The sequence below is a fragment of the Euprymna scolopes genome, chromosome 19, assembly GCF_053919585.1.
Source record: "Euprymna scolopes isolate OS-2025 chromosome 19, ASM5391958v1, whole genome shotgun sequence".
Classification (NCBI taxonomy): domain Eukaryota; kingdom Metazoa; phylum Mollusca; class Cephalopoda; order Sepiida; family Sepiolidae; genus Euprymna; species Euprymna scolopes.
Window position 1 is genome coordinate 23,086,351 of NC_136500.1, and position 16,825 is coordinate 23,103,175.

Genomic DNA, 16,825 nt, shown 5'->3' on the forward strand with positions numbered 1-16,825 from the left:
AAAGAGAAAATACTGAAATGTGAATATGTTTTTGTAATAATCCAGCAAATCCATGTGGACTGAAGCCGTGCAAAAACGGTGCGAAGTGCATCAACCATGGAAAGGAATTCCAATGTATTTGTAAAGATGACTTTATGGGACCAACCTGTGTGGAACGTAAGTATCACTATTTAGATATTAATTTTTGAAACTAAAATTTGATGAACCTCACAAAATTGATTCCTTTCTTTTAAACACTGTCTCTTGATTTGTATATCTGTCCCCATCTCCGTCTTTCTCTCTCTTTCTCTATCTTTCCTCTCTATATATGTCTGTTTCTTCCTCTTGGTAAGTCTATTTCTCTTTTCCATTATTTCCCCACATTTTAAAACTAAGTTCAATCTTCTTATTCAATACTTATTCATTATTTCTAACTCCCCACTCTTTAATAATTTTGAATCTGTTCTTAGCATCCGTTTACCTATGGAGACAATAAAGATCTGCGCCTCAGATTAGGCCGTTAGCATCTGCTGCGATTGTGCAAGCATATCCTGTATCAACAGGCTCTGTAGCAGATGGCAGAGATATAGGTGGTGTCTCGTTGCGAAAGCTCTGTTGCAGACTCGGTTCTATCCTTTCTTGGAGCATGCCTTTACAGTTTTTTTTCTGTCAAACGTTACAAAATGGATTCCTTTCTTTCTAACTCTGTCTCTTGATTTGTATAGTTGCACCCCCTCCACACATTCTCTTTCTAGGTATTCATGTCTTTACTTTCTCTTTTCGTATATCTCTTTCTTTTTTTCGTTGTTCATTAACTTTTTTCAAAACTAAGTTCGATATTGTTATTCAATTCTTGTTCATTATTTCTAACTCCCCACACTAATAATTAACAATCTGCTGTTATCATCCGTCAGCCTACGGAGACGACCGAGTTGTGCACCTCAGATTACTCCGGAATTGCATTCTCTTTTGTGATAGTGCAAGCCCATCCTGAATCGATAGGCTCTGTTGCTGATGCCGCGTGTGATGTCTGGTTGCACAAGGTCTGTTGTGACTCTCAGTTGCCTGTGCTCTTCCCGCACCCTCAATTGCTCGTCTATTGTCTCCTTACTCCTTTTAGAGCATGCCTTTAAAGCTCTTAAGCAGTAGTGGGCTTCAGTTGAATCGATGCCATCTGCTCTCAAATCTCGTTTGCAGAATTCTCTTAATGTAGAACTGATCTTTATATATATATATATATATATATATATATATATATATATATATATATATATATATATATAGTGGCGCCCAAAAGAAAGTCTACACTTGTCATTTTTTTTCAAAAACTGCAAATTTAAGTTAAACTGAATGTAACTGCTTAAACAAACTAAACCTCATGTGATTCATCTTTTATTCCTCTATGATTTTACCTGTTCATATTTGACTTTTAATTGAAGTATTCTAGAGTTCCCGTCAATTTAAAAATTAACTTCGAATCGAGTAGGTAAAAAGAAACTCCGCACAATGGAACATTGTTATTTAAATGTAATTTAGAACATTAATGCAACACAAATACAACAGGAACACAATGAACGAGTTAATATTTACTAGCATAGCCCTTCTGCAATTTGATAGCTTGCAATCTTTTGGACATTCTTTGAATTAGTCTGTAGCAATACTCCAGGGAAAGGGTACCCCACTTCTCTTTAATTTTTGTCCAAAGTTCTTCCAAATTTGGAATTTTATCATTACGTAGATGTTGCATAATGTAATGCCATACGTTTTCGATAGGATTAAGCTCAGGAGATTGTGCAAACCAAACAGAATATCATGCTCTTCAAAGAACCTCTTGACATTGCCAACTTTGTGAATGGGGGCATTATCTTGCATGAAGATGTGATTATCAGCCAAAGTCCATTCAAAGCAGGGTAGAAAATGCTCAGTCAACATATTAATGTATTTAGTCGAATTAATTCAACCTTGCAAGCAAACTATAGGCCATGGACCATTGGCACTAATAATGCCCCGCACCAAAACTGAACCTCCACTACCTTGCAGTGTTGAAACTATGCACCTAGGATTAAATTCTTCGTCCTTCCTTCAATGGACATACTGCCTAGCTTATTAAACTTGTTTTTGTCACTAAAAATTACTTTCGACGAACATGAAGAGTCAAGATCTTCATTGCCTCTGATGAAGTTCAGACAACCCTTTCTGTTCTTTACAGAAATCATTGGCTTGCATCTTGCAACACAGCCTCAAAAATTAAATTCCTTCAATCTGTTCTTAACTCTAGAAAGAGAGCACTTTTTTAACAAGATTACAATGTTGCTGGGTTTGTGGTGACGTTTCAAATCTGTTTCTGAGGCTGTGGATCATGACAGCATTGTCTTCCCAGTAAAAAGTAAATCTAAGACGACTAGATTTAGGGGCATCACGAACACTGTCGGTATTTTGGTGCTTTTGCACAGTCATTCATATTGTTTTCTCATCACATTTACATCTGTGGCAGATTTCTTGATTGGATAAACTGGAAGGTAGAGATTAATGAGCTCCTGAGGATCACTAAGAGAAAGTCGAGGCATATGGACAAAATGTTACGTTTTATAACCTGGAAAACAACAATTACAGTTAGAGATGCTTTGTTGCCTAAATAATAGATATTTTAAGCTGGTTTTAATTTTATCTGTTGCTGCGAAGTTTTTTTTGCCTTCTTGAAGTTATTTTTTTTTAATTAACGCGAACAGTAGGATGCTTCAGTTAAAAGTCAGATGTGAGCAAGTAATATTATTGAGGAATAAAAGGCGAATCAAATACAGTACAAGTTGTTTAAACAGTTACATTAGATTTCGCTTAAATTTGCAGTTTTAAAAAAAATGATTCATGCGAACTTTCTTTTTGGCTTCACTGCACATATAATATGTATAATATATAATATACATGATGTATGTATTATATCTTCATATATATGATATAGTATATGTAATATATATCTATATAATATATTTATACATGTAATCTCTATAATCTATATGACATAGTATATATATTGTAATATCTATCTATATATCTATAAATATGAGAATGTGTTTGTCTGTGCGGACACTTCCTAATCTAGATGTTATATTAATTTTTGATCTACAGACTTGAAATTTAGTATATAGGGCATTCAGATAAGTGGAAACCGTTTTAATCGGTTTTGATCCTAAGGAGTCAAAATTGAAAAATTGATACTTGTGGTTCGTGCAATTTTATCCGTTTGTCCACTGTTTATTGAGGTGTGAAAAGACATTTGTAAAGATCATGGCAAGCTGGTGTAATGGTTCCGATTTCGATCTTAGCTCGAGTATTTTTTTTTTACTTACAAGAAGTGAACTCTGTAGAAAAACTTAATACTCGCATGCACATGACCCAGTTTCCGTTGTTTTTTATACATCATTTTTATAGGATTTAACGTTACGATTAATACCGGCTACATCTTCTAGTACATTATATATATTTTATATATAATATATACCAGAAGGCCGCCTAGCGTTGCCCGGTCGTAAGATACACTTTAATATGATATTTTAATTCATGCAGGTTACGTATTTATTATCATACAAATAATTATTGATTGAAAACTAATATTTAGAAGTGATATACAAATTTAAAAAAATGCATGTTGGGTGACATCAGCGAAAATCGAAACTAATCCTCATTCCTTAGCCTCTGAGCCACGCCCCTACGTATATATATATATATATATATATATATATATATATATATATATATATATATATATTTATATATATATATAAAACCGTATGTATATGCATATATGTATGCATACGCATATGTATATATATATAAAACTGTATGTATATGCATATATGTATGCATATGCATATGTATGTATATATATATATGCATATATATATATATATATATATATATATATATATATATATATATATATATATATATATATATATGCATGTCTCCAAACTTGAACATCTTTGGGGTATCCTTAAGCAGAAGGTGGAGGTACGCAAAATCTCAAATATCCGCCAGCTCCACGACGTCGTAATTGAAGAGTGGAACAGTATTCCAATGGTTTCATGTGAATCTCTGGTAAACTCTATGCCCAGGAGAGTAAAGACAGTTTTGGATAATGATGGTGGCCACACAAAATATTGAGGATTGACATGTTATATTTTCATATGGACAACTTTTCTTAAGGGGTGTACTCACTTTTGTTGCGAGGGATTTAGCTTTTAATGGCTATATTTGGAGTTATTTTGAGGGAAAATAAATTAACTCTGTTATATATGCTGCAGACAGACTACTTTTCATTGGGTCAAGCAATCATTTTTTCAGTGTTATCCCGTGAAGAGATATACTTAAATATTTGAAGAAATCTGAGGGTTTGTACTCCCTTTTGTGATACACTGTATATCTTATATATATATATATATATATATATATATATATATATATATATATATATATATATATATATATATATATATATATATGCGGAATGACAATCTGAGCAGTTTGGTTTCTTTCTTATTTTTTGGAATATCTATATTCGATGTTCTTTGATATTTTATTCGTGTAGACATATACAAATCATATTTTTCCACACTTTTGGTGGCGATGATACACGGGTTTAGTCACAAAATGTCCACAAAAACAAACATGACTTGAAAATTGCCATTAGTCAGAATGACATTTTTCTCATTGGATAAAGTCTATATCAATGAAATCTAGAATGTTAATATTTGTATGTTTGTTGCATCGTTTTGTATGAGATTTTTATTTTAATGCAACAATACATCAAATAAAATTATTTTTATTTCAAATCTAGCCAACCCATGTGGGCTTAAACCTTGCAAGAATGGAGCGAAATGCTTTAATGATGGACACAAATTCAGATGCGAATGCACAGCTGGTTTCATGGGGAAAACTTGTGTTACACGTGAGTAAATAAATCTTTAATAGCTTTCTTATTAATTGAATAAAAAGATGCAACCAAGAAAACTTGAACCGAAAAATTGTACATTCTCCTCCTCTCCCACATAAAAAAAATGTAAAGTTAACACAACTGCCACCACACCAAATAGTCGACGAACCCAAGAAGATGGAAAGACTGAAGAGTGAAAGCACTAACCAGACCTCCGCTGAATAAGTGCGAAGAGAACTGGTACCCTGGGGAAGCTTACTGCCACCCAAATTCCAGTGAAGACCGATGGTCGCTGTCTGCGAGAAATCAATAGTAAGGGGCCGTTGCGATAATGCAAATTAATTTACAAAGGTTACTAAAAGAGATGGAGTGCACTGAAAATCTGTGGAAACTTTCCACTCTATATTAAAATTCCAAAATGACGTAACTAAAAGCAAACACAACTAGAACTTCTCTTTCGATTTTCGGATTTTATAATCATGCCAATATTTTTTTCTTTTAATATGGATGAGTTCCTTTTCGTCTGATGAGTTAAAGGCAGAATAAATTTTAAAAGATGACATAATAATTACATGAGTCATTCGGCACTACGAAACAGGTGCTGTCAAAAATTGAACATTTCAACATATTTAAAGAAATAAATGGTAAGATGGTCAACATCTTGAAATTTGGAATACAGGCATTTATCATTTATATATAAATATACAAAATATGTTATTGCGGGAGTTGGCTGTGAATAATCCCTTTTTTATATTTAAGCAGCTGCTACGTAAAAGACTAGTATTCCGTTTCAACAGGATAATGAAAATTATGGAAATAATATTCCGAGGAGATGGAGAGATGAAAAAGGCACAAACCTAAATTATATGTTCATCAATGTTTCGTCTTTATTTTAAGACTTTCTCGGGATGAGTGAATTGTAAAAAATACAATAACAGTACAATACTTGAAAATATATTTGTTGTGTTTCTAGTGCTAAAAGGTGTCTATGTTCTATTTCAGAACGTAAAAAGCCATTAGCATTCAAAAAAAAAAAATATATATATATATATATATATACATATACATATATATATATACATATATGTAATTATTTCCTGTAATAATTATTAAATACCTACAGACACTTTTGGGAATCATCAGTGCAGGGTGTTGCGATTAACACTGGTCGATAGATTTGAACCCGGCCACAGAAGCCATCTCTGACTCCATTAGCAAGGACCAAACCCATTCGGCCACCGTTAACTGTGAGAAATACTGTTGAAATTTAAACATCTATTTTTAAATGTTATATATATATATTTATATATATAATATTTAAAAATTGTCATTACTTGTAATCTTAATGCTTTAAATTTATTTTATATTTCTAGCTAACCCATGCGGATTGAAACCTTGTAAAAATGGAGCTGAATGCTTTAACAAAGGCACAGAATTCTTCTGCAAATGCAAACCAGGATTTATGGGCAAAACCTGTTCTAAAGGTAAAAGCTCATCATATAATAACTAGCAGCATTCCTCCTCCTTCTGCCGTTGACCGCTAATTATTTTATTACATTTTCACCCCAAACAAGGCAGGTTGCCACTTTGATGTAGGGGGATACTATCAGGGACCTACGTTGAAGGGGTACTATGGAAGGAGATCATCTAGCGTGGTTTCTGTCCGCAGAAGAAAAAGGGAATGGCTTGTTGGGTCCAAGGTAGAGTTTCAGGCAAACTGACGGGCAAGCATGTTAGCTTTCTCAGTTGCTGTGCAAACAATTTCATGATTGTTTGATAGTTGGGGGATTGTCGATTGCTCATTAATTACTACAGTATTGTAGATTTTCCAGAAATCACGAGTTGCTAATTTTTGCACTTCAATACGTTTCCTGATGGTTTCAGTATATTTATTTGTTTTTAATTTTCTAGCAAATACCACTTACGAAATATCTCGACCACCGTATGTGCTCGACACCTAGGGAAATCAAAGTAACTGTGTGAAATCTATTCTTATTGTGGTCAAAATTGAAAAGAAAGCAAAAATTGAATCTTCTATCTTCCTTCAATTCATTCTATCAATTTGTATCTCTCCTTGTAAAATTTGATCATGCAATGATGCACACACAAGACCAATACTTGAGGGAGTTAGGGTTAGGGTTAGGGTTAGAGTTAAAGACCATCAGTTGCTATTTAGAATATCTGTATAAAAATTTGCTTGTCTCCTCTCTTAGTTAGTCCGTAAAAAAATGTTGAATACCATTTTTGAAGACCAAACTCCTTCAAAAAGGCAAAATTCGCGAAATGTAGATTTATAAAGGCCAATATGGCAACTCTAGATAAGAATATGAATGACCTCCCTTTGATGTAGCCTCGTTTTCGAATATCATTATAATAATATATGATCATTGCTGTAATAGTGTGAGAAAGAGACTTGTAGTAATTTCGACATGAAGTAGTTCTTCACTGAAGAAAGAAGTTAGTGAAATATTATGTAAAAATGGAACATTCGAAAGAAACAGAGTAAAAAAGGAACATTTCCTGCCAAGAGATGCTGGACTGAAAGGTCAAATTAAAAATTGTCTTTTAAATGTGATTTTATTATTTGTATTGAACTATGTAGCACAATATTATTTTCTGGGTATTTATTATTACTTATTAATTTATCTAATTTGGGCCAGTTCTATATTGAAAAAAAGATGGACATTATTTTCATAGAAACTTATATTTGCTGCATGCTATTGGTTTTCCTATACAAAAATATTAATTTTTTATGCTATCCAGAAAAATATCAGTTTTATCAAAACATTTTTGTTGATTTAATATATTTCTTATTCCATGGAATTTGCACAGGTCCAGCTAATATTTATTAATTCATATCTTACACTGCCCTGCTAGTTATTATTATTTATCAGTATTTGCTAGATCTTAATATTTTAATTCCGACTCTATTCTGTCGAGTTGCGAACAGATTCATTGAAGTCACCACCAGTAATCGAGAGACGGTTTAAGGCAGAAACAAGTCATTTTTAAAAGGATTTCTACCTTTGGAATGTTGAAGTGAAGGCACCTAACGTTGGAAAAGGAAACCTGATAGTAGGGATTCCTGTTAGGGGTACTGCTGCTGATTTTACACCCCTCTTTTATTAGATTTATTTACCTCCTCTGCAAGAGGCACAGGATGAGGTGAGGTTTTAAAAAGCACAGGGCACTAGGAGATGTGCACTTTGGCCTAAAAGTGTCATTATCTCGGCACAAGCAGTAAGGCCAGGCATATAAAATCAACAGTAGGTTCTTTAATATGACAGGGGAACGAAAGTGAAGGTGGGTGGATTTCCTATGATTGAATAGAATAATACCTGACGGCAACAAAGCCACTTTTGGATTGATTGTCAGTGTCGTATCTTTGACTTATATGGACCTTTGAAACAATCTGTGCAGTTTTTCTGTTGTAATTAGAAATATGTACAAAAAGTTGGTGGGGGAGTTGAAAGCAGAAACAGAGAGGTGGTAAGAGCAAAAGAGAATATCCCTCTGCCTGTTCTACAAGTACTTTAATGGTGAATGCCCTGATGAACTGCAAGCACTTGTCCCCCTTCGACGTAAATACCCCCTACAAACCCAACAAGCAGCTAAATCCCACCCCTTCACGGTAGAGATCCCTAGATGTAAGAGAGCGTTCTACTCCAGTAGTTTCTTCCCCAGAACAGCTAGACTTTGGAATTCCCTTCCGCGTCCCTGCTTTCCCAACTGTACCACCCAACTCCCTTCCACGTCCCTGCTTTCCCAACTGTGCCACCCAACTCCCTACACAGTACCCCTGATGCTTATGTCCCTGATAGTAGCCCCCTACAACAAAGTGGCAATGTGCCTTGTTTGGGGTGAAAATGTAATAAAAAAAATTAAGAAAAGAATAATATATATATATACATACATACATGCATATATATAATTAAATACTATTCTTTTTTTATCTACAAACACCAGTGTATCATGCTTACGCAATCATCAGTGAAGGAGGTAACAATTCCTGCCGGTTGAGAGATTTAAATCCAGTTAAAAGCCACTTTTGACTCCATTTGCTAAGCTGTTACCTCTAGGCCACCAAACAATTGCTATAATAATGAAGGAAGTTAATAATAAACGCACAATTCAGGCACAGATTTTAGACAATCCAGAATGTTCGAACGACGGAAGTTGTGAATGTTGCATAAACGCTAGTTGACTACCTCTTAGTTTATATTTCCCAGACAGCGCCTATCCTTATATATCCTTAAAGAGACTTGATAATTATAATTGAATAATACTAGTGTTCTGCAATCATCAGTGTAGGAGGTTGCAATTTCTTGTCAGGCGCGAGATTCAAACCCAGCTACGAAGCAAGATGTCGGTTCACATTACACTTGAACTTCTGCATGTCAGTACAGTTGGGGAAGCAGGGGCCCGGAAGGGAATTCCAAAGTCTAGTTGTTCCGGGGAAGAAACTGCTGTAGTAGACTCCATCTTCTAGGCCTTTACCTCACGGCCACCAGCAATTGCCACTAGAATGAAGGAAATTAATAATAAACGCACAATTCGGTCACAGATATTAGATATTCCAGAGTGTTCGAACGACGGAAGATGTTGACTGCCTCTTTTTTATATTTCCCAGACAGTTTCCATCCTCAAATATTTTCAAAGTAATTTTTTTATACCTACAGACACCAATATTTCGTGTTTACGCAATCATCAGTGTGGGAGGTGACAATTCTTGTCAGTTGTGAGATTAAAATCCAGCCAGGAAGTCACCTTTGACTCCATTTACTAAGCCTGTACATCTAGGCCACTAAACAACTGGCATAAGAATGAAGTAAATTAATAACTAATGAACGTACAATTCGGGTGCAGATATTAGACAATCCAGACAATCCAATTATGTATATATAATAAATTTAAAGCAAATTGAAAACATCTAGAAATATATGAGTTTATTTGTTAGTTCAGTAAGGAGTAAACATCGAGATAAAGAGGGATAATGGAAGCTATACTATGGCATTTCAGTGTGTAATGCTTCTCATCAGAAGAGGAGAATCTAGCTGCACTATAGATCTAGAGAAATGTGACATCTAGCTTGGGGTATATAAGGATAGAAATAACCTTGCTTCATGCCAGCCATGGCAAAATATATTTTCTCTCCTCTAAAATTGAAAATGGTCTTGTACCTTTTTTAATTTTTTAATTTTCTTGCCTGATGAGATCAATTATGATCGAAACGGTCTGCACAGGAAGCAAGATATGACAGCATTTATGTAAAGAAAAATAAAAAAACTATATATATATATATATATATATATATATATATATATATATATATATATATATATATATATATATATATATTCATTCAAGGTTTTAAATATCCAGAAATAAAAACAATTGAACTTCAAGGACGTTGTTGATAATGCTCAATAAAAAGAGCAGGATATTATTTTATTCAATCAGGTTTTCATTAAAGGTCATGTCTCGACTAAGACCAGCGGCTATTTTTTGTCGTTTAGATTGAAACGGTATATTTAGTATCACGGCTAATGGTAATTGTTTTTGACATAATTTGAATAAAATATTAATCTATATATATATATATATATATATATATAGATATATATATATATATATATATATATATATATATATATATATATATATATATATATATATATATATATATATATATAAACGTGAAAGTGTCTGTGTGTCTGTGTACATTTCCCTACGCAATAACTCTGTCAATTTTAAGTCTAAAGATTCGAAATTTGATATACAGGGTACTGAAATGTGGGAAAATCGATGTGATCGGTTTTTGGCCAGAAGTTTGGCGATTAAGCGGTCAAAGTTCAATGGTTTGGCCTTTGAGAACTCTACCAAACTCCTCCGACAATTTTGGGTCTAAACACTTGAAATTTTAGATATAGGTTCCTTGGACATAGATCTAACTTAATAACTTGATTTGAGCCCAAAACAATAAATGTTAAGGGATCACAATAGCGATCAAATTTTAAAAAAAATTGACAATTGTGGTCTCTACCAAATTACTCAGTCAATTTATGGTCTAAACATTTGAAATTTTACATAAAGGATATTCAGAGATAGGGCAAGCTTTTTCATCGGTTTGGGTCGAAAATTTTTAGTTACCAATATATAAATGTATGTATGTATATATGTATGTTTGCATGTCTGCCTAAAACTTTCGACAGAAGCGACGGATTTTACTAAGATCAGTATCGTTTGAAAGTTCGACCTTTCAGAATCATTAGATGTAAAATGTTTCCCCCGAATAACCCTTCACTTTAAAAACCTTTATATAAAAATATATCTGAAGAGAGCTGTACAAAGCTTGAAACGCGTTATAAAAATATTTTTAAATAAAAAATGATAAAAGTCTGAAAAGCCCAGAATTGTTGATGGCTGCACTCTTTATATATATATATATATATATATATATATATATATATATATATATATAGTAATTTATAAAATATATATGGCGATTAAGCTACACTGAATATTCGGCGTTTCATCCACTCTAGGATTCGTCAGGCTTATGCGCGAATTCTGTGGTTGTTTCTCGTTTTTATATGGTCCTCTTCTGTTGAGGATTATAATTAGCCAATCAGCTTTCTAGTATCCACCGCGCCCCTTCCTATCAGCCAATGGGCATGCATTTTATCGAACAAAGGATCTGTTTTAGAACTAGGTTAGTGGTTTAAGGCAGACCTTTTCCTTTTTTTTATATATATAAATATACATATGTGTACATACACATATGCACATATATATACATATATATATACATACATATATGTGTGATCGTTTTTGTATATTCATGTTTATTTAATTTATTTATTTGTTTATTTTCTATTGTTTTTGTTAGTTTTAAAGCTATTTTGTATCGCAATCCTAGAGTAAGTTTTATTTTGTGAACACAGTTATTTGCTATTTCTCTTCTACAGTTTAATAGATTTTAGGGTTCTTTAAAGTACAGGATAGCAAATTTTTCATGAAGGCATATTTTACATGGGTCGTCTAAATGCCTACACGTGGTAAATTGTCTTATTATTTTCCATTCGACTACCGGCGAATGTCCGCTTTCTTTGAGTCCCAGTATTTATTTGCTAGTGTTGTTTTTATACGGTGTTTTTATTGTTGAATGTACTTTTGTGGTAATAGTATCGGGTTTTGAAATCTAAGGAAGTCATGCCTACGTAATAATCTTGTCATTCGGGTTTTCTTTCGCAAATATTGTTGCCTGATAAACTACGCTTTTTGTTAGACATTTATTTTGAATTGGGCAAAGTGTGCGGTGTCTACAGTTGCATTTATCTTGTTCATTATTAGTATTTTTATGTATAGTATGGTTGTTCTTGTCCGGGGTTGGTTTATTATTATTATTATTATTATTATTATTATTATTATTATTATTATTATTATTATTATTATTATTATTATTATTATTTCTGCTAGTGTTGGTTTTATTTTTGTCATGGTGTCTACTTTTTTATTTTTTATTTCGTTGTTGTTTACATTGTTTTTATTTAGTATTTTGTTATTATGTGCTTTAATTATCATCTCATGTGGATGAAACGCCGAATATTCAGTGTAGCTTAATCGCCATATATATTTTATAATTTACTAACTAGCTCTACCTACGGGTTGAGCACTTTTGAAGTAAATACTTAAAGTTTACGCATAAATCTATACTTTCATATATTAATTTTATGTGAGTAAATGAAATAGTTATATATATATATATATATATATATATATATATATATATATATATATAGTAATTAACCTAATAATAAGACAAACCTATCAGGATAGAAAAAGTTCTATCCAGTTAATAGAAGTCAAATTAAAGAATAAGCTAAAAAAGATTGGGAATAAAGTTCCTATTTACTTTGCCTCTCCACGAGGGCAGAGTTAGACACCAGGATCGTTTTTTAATGTGGAGAAAAGGAACAAAAAAAAGTCTCAGTTGTGAAGATTTCTCCTCCATTAACCGAGAACAAAAAAAAAAAAAAATGAAGTGTAGCATCAGAAAATCAGAACAAATACTACACTTTGAGCTTTGCCCGAAGTAAAGTTAAGTGGAAATTTCATTACATTATCAAGAACGAAAAAGGAAACCTCTTTTGGCCTAAAGAGGTTTTTTCTTTTTTCTTCTTATTGTCACCATTATTGACCCGATAATGTAATAAAGTTCCTATGTAACTTTACTCCCTATCTTTTTAAATTTATCATATATATATATATATATATATATATATATATATATATATATATATATATATGTGTGTGTGTGTGTGTGTGTGTGTGTGTGTGTGTGTGTGTGAGAGAGAGAGAGAGAGAGAGAGAGAGAGAGAGAGAGAGAGAAAGAAATAAAAAGAGGAGATAGCGACTAATCGACTAATTGGAGATTTTGCTTTTTTTATTTTTATGGTTAAATCTATAAATTTTAGAAAATCGAGTAGAGCTGTATATTTAATTTTATTAAATGAAAAAATAATTTAAAAATTTATTTTTTATGAAACATGCGCTGCCATCCGCCCTAATCATAGAACAAAACTTTATAATGCTTTTCTATTTTTTTTGTTTGTTCGTGGCCGAAAGTCTTAGAAAAAAAGAAAAGAAAAAGAGATTTTTAAATGATTTTCGGTTTACTAAAAAATTATACAGCATGATCCGGTTTTCTAAAATGTTCAAATTTAACCATACAAAATAATGCTTTTACAGTATGTCACTAATTTCTGTTATTTGTGTATAGTTAGTCACAAACTTAAAAAGAACTGAATTGATGACCCAACGGTTTTTTTTGTTTTTTTTAAGTCCTTAAAACTTCGGTAAAACACGGTCCCAGGGAATTGTTGGAATTTTCTGAATCATTCTTTAAATTCCATAATCGGTTAAGATTATGGGTTTCTAATTCCTAAATATGGCGCACCGAATACTGTTTTCGTACAAACTTTTACATTTTCCTTTCTAATGTTAACAAATTCAGAGATTCGAGAGGGCAATTTTATTTTTCAAATTATAACATGAATTTGAATATTCCCCAGCGGAAATAGCGGACATTTATCGCTAAAGCATTAAAGACGCTCAGCTAGAAAAAGTGAATTGCAGAAATGGCAAAGATTGCAAAAACGAAAACTTGTAAGTTATGTTGATTTACTAGATACAAAGTGATTAGAGTTAATCTGTGTCGATTATGAAGAATCAATACCGAAAAAAAGATTTAATAGAGAACTTGTATCAATTGGAATTTTGAGTTGGAAATTTATTTAGCAAACTTATGATGAATCGCCTGATTTCATTAGTATAATTCGTCGGTTTAGCGGCGTATGTTGATTGCGTTGGCACCACAGCGGTTTGGTTTGCAGAGATGCTGGATTATCCGATTATTCGATATTTCAACTACGATCGGCTGATCATTAAATCCGATAGAAGCATCTTATGAATAACGTTTTTCCGTTCATTTCTCTTCTCATTTAGAAAAGCCGCTCTTCAATACAAATCTTGATTCGCTTATCGAGATTCCCCATAATTTTGTTCCGGAAGTTTTGCGCTGACCTTTGATAACTTATATTATTCGGATTATTCTTACTTGGGAATCTTTAGTTTGAATGCGGGAACCTGTACGAAATTTAAAACTAGACATAAATAGACTGTTTTTATTCCGTTGGTAGCGGGTAGAATTGTTATTTAAAAAAAAAACTTAATAATTATTGCCTATAGTAAAGATTGAACCTTCCACCTCTCAAAGACTGTTACTTAAAGCAGATTCTAAACCAAGACTATTAATCGCTGCAAGGGTCACTCCAAAAGTAAAATAAAAATGTTGAAGATTACAAAGACAGAAATGGTACCATAAAAACAAGCGACCTTTTGTGTCCCAGAATTTATTTTTTGACATATTAATTACTTTTTTATACACTAGACAATGCTTCAAGTAAGCTACATTAATCTCTTGATAAACATACACACGCACACACACACACACACACTATATATATATATATATATATATATATATATATATATATATAAATTCGGACAACCACATACTTTCACTACCTTCTTGGATTCGTTGGATTTTGGACTCAACAACCATGGGAACACCCTCTCGCGTGAAACCGTTTTTCCTTTTTACCCTACTCCATCTGCTTCATTGCTCTATATTTCATTTTCACGCTAGTGTGATCCTTTACATATTTAGTTTCTTTAAATATTCTACAGGCAAAATTTCTTTATACATTTTGCTAATTGCACCTCTCTGACGAGAAGGAAATATTTGTTCGAAACTCCGTGGATTAAGGATTATTGTGTGTGTGGGGGGGTTGTGTTTATACGAAATGCATAGATATTCTAGTGTTCCGTTAACCCCCACATATTGAATACGTAAAGCAATAAAGAACATTATTTTGATTAATTGTTTCGTAAACTGTGTTATAGTATATTTTCCTTGTTGTCTCTTGAGATTTCATCTAGTCTGGTAGAGTACCCAACTTAGTACTACTACAATAGGTAACACCATTTGAAGGTACACTATTCCTCGTATAAGCCAGTGTGGGATAATCATACTAGGGGGGTTTTATTTGGGCTCTGAATACTATGTTATTTTGAATTTTATTTGGTCAGGGTTTACTTTTACGAGGAATTATACCCATTCCAGGTTGTGCTGAAAAACAGCTGTACAGAGAAACGTTAGACATTTAAGGAATGTTTTTAGTATGTATTCAAGTTTTCTCCATTTCAACAAGTAGGTTTTCAAACAATGACCAGCAAATCTATTTTTTCACTCTCTAACACAGACTGAAGGCTGAGATAATTATTAGTCTATTTGCGAGGTGCTGCCTCCAGGGGATTGATGAACAAAGCTCTTAGCATTCTTGTGTATCATATCTGTATATATCAGTATATATGTTTTTATCGTATGAAATGTGTACTTTCAATCTTCTTTCTTTTTTTTTTAAGTCAATTCAATCATTACCTGAGCTTAATGCGTGGGCAGGTAGTTTATTGTTTAAATAATTGTGAACATTTTTTTTTTAATAAATGTTTTTGAATAATTTTTGTCTTTCTTAAAAGGAAAACTAATCAAAGAACATTTACTTTTATTCTTTGCAGTTAACGCATGTGGACTCAAACCTTGCAAGAACGGAGGCCGATGTTTCAACCATAAAGATACATTCAAATGTAAATGCACTGCCGGCTTCATGGGAAACACTTGTGTTACACGTAAGTACATATAGTCGGTTTTAAAGAGTAATAATAATAAATTAGAAACATTATGAGAGTATTGTTGAGCAAATTAAAGAAAATGAAACAATGGGCTTAATGTACTGCTTTGATGAGTCGCAAGAGAATTTCACCTGAGGTTTGTCCGGTATACGTTTTGGAGTAGGTTCAGTGCCAACTCCTTCATAGAGGGCAAAATTATTAGTCAACGGAGATAAATGTGTAATTATTGGTGTGATTCTGGACAGAAATTTAATGATTTTCATTCGTTGAGGCGAGTGTGTATACTTCTTGCTTAAAAAATATATTATAGGATGCAAATCTGTGCGTTTAGGCTGACGAATGCCTTCGGGAATTAAACATTAATACGCTTTCTCATCATTTCCTTTCACACTTAGATTCACATGCAGGAATTCCCTGATCTCTATCGTTACGATCCCCTTGAAAACTGCCCCTTTATTATCCACTACAGTGTAGGGATAAATAAAGACACACATGATAAGATCAAGGGAATAACCAGTTGTTTCTGTACATCGACATTCTCAGTGGACATGAGGGGCCCGGATTTCCATGAGGCTGTTAGCAGGTTTATTGTCGTGGTGAATAGAAGAGGCGCAACCAAAAGAATTCTGGATACGACGTTTGCATTAAATTAAGAATATT

General features: G+C 32.9%; 1 protein-coding gene across 8 annotated transcripts in view; it reads left to right on the plus strand.

Annotated features, from left to right (window-relative positions):
* Nucleotides 1-16,825, plus strand: part of LOC145303489 (uncharacterized) — a 731,279-nt gene that overhangs the window by 183,670 nt on the left and 530,784 nt on the right. For 7 of the 8 annotated variants that reach the window (XM_080144908.1, XM_080144909.1, XM_080144911.1 and 4 more), the window contains exons 33-36: nt 46-156; nt 4,814-4,924; nt 6,283-6,393; nt 16,052-16,162. The exons of the other annotated variant lie outside the window; for it this stretch is intronic. In XM_080144908.1, coding sequence (XP_080001034.1) covers nt 46-156; nt 4,814-4,924; nt 6,283-6,393; nt 16,052-16,162 — 444 coding nt within the window. The remainder of the gene's footprint in view (nt 1-45; nt 157-4,813; nt 4,925-6,282; nt 6,394-16,051; nt 16,163-16,825) is intronic. 8 annotated transcript variants of the gene reach the window in all.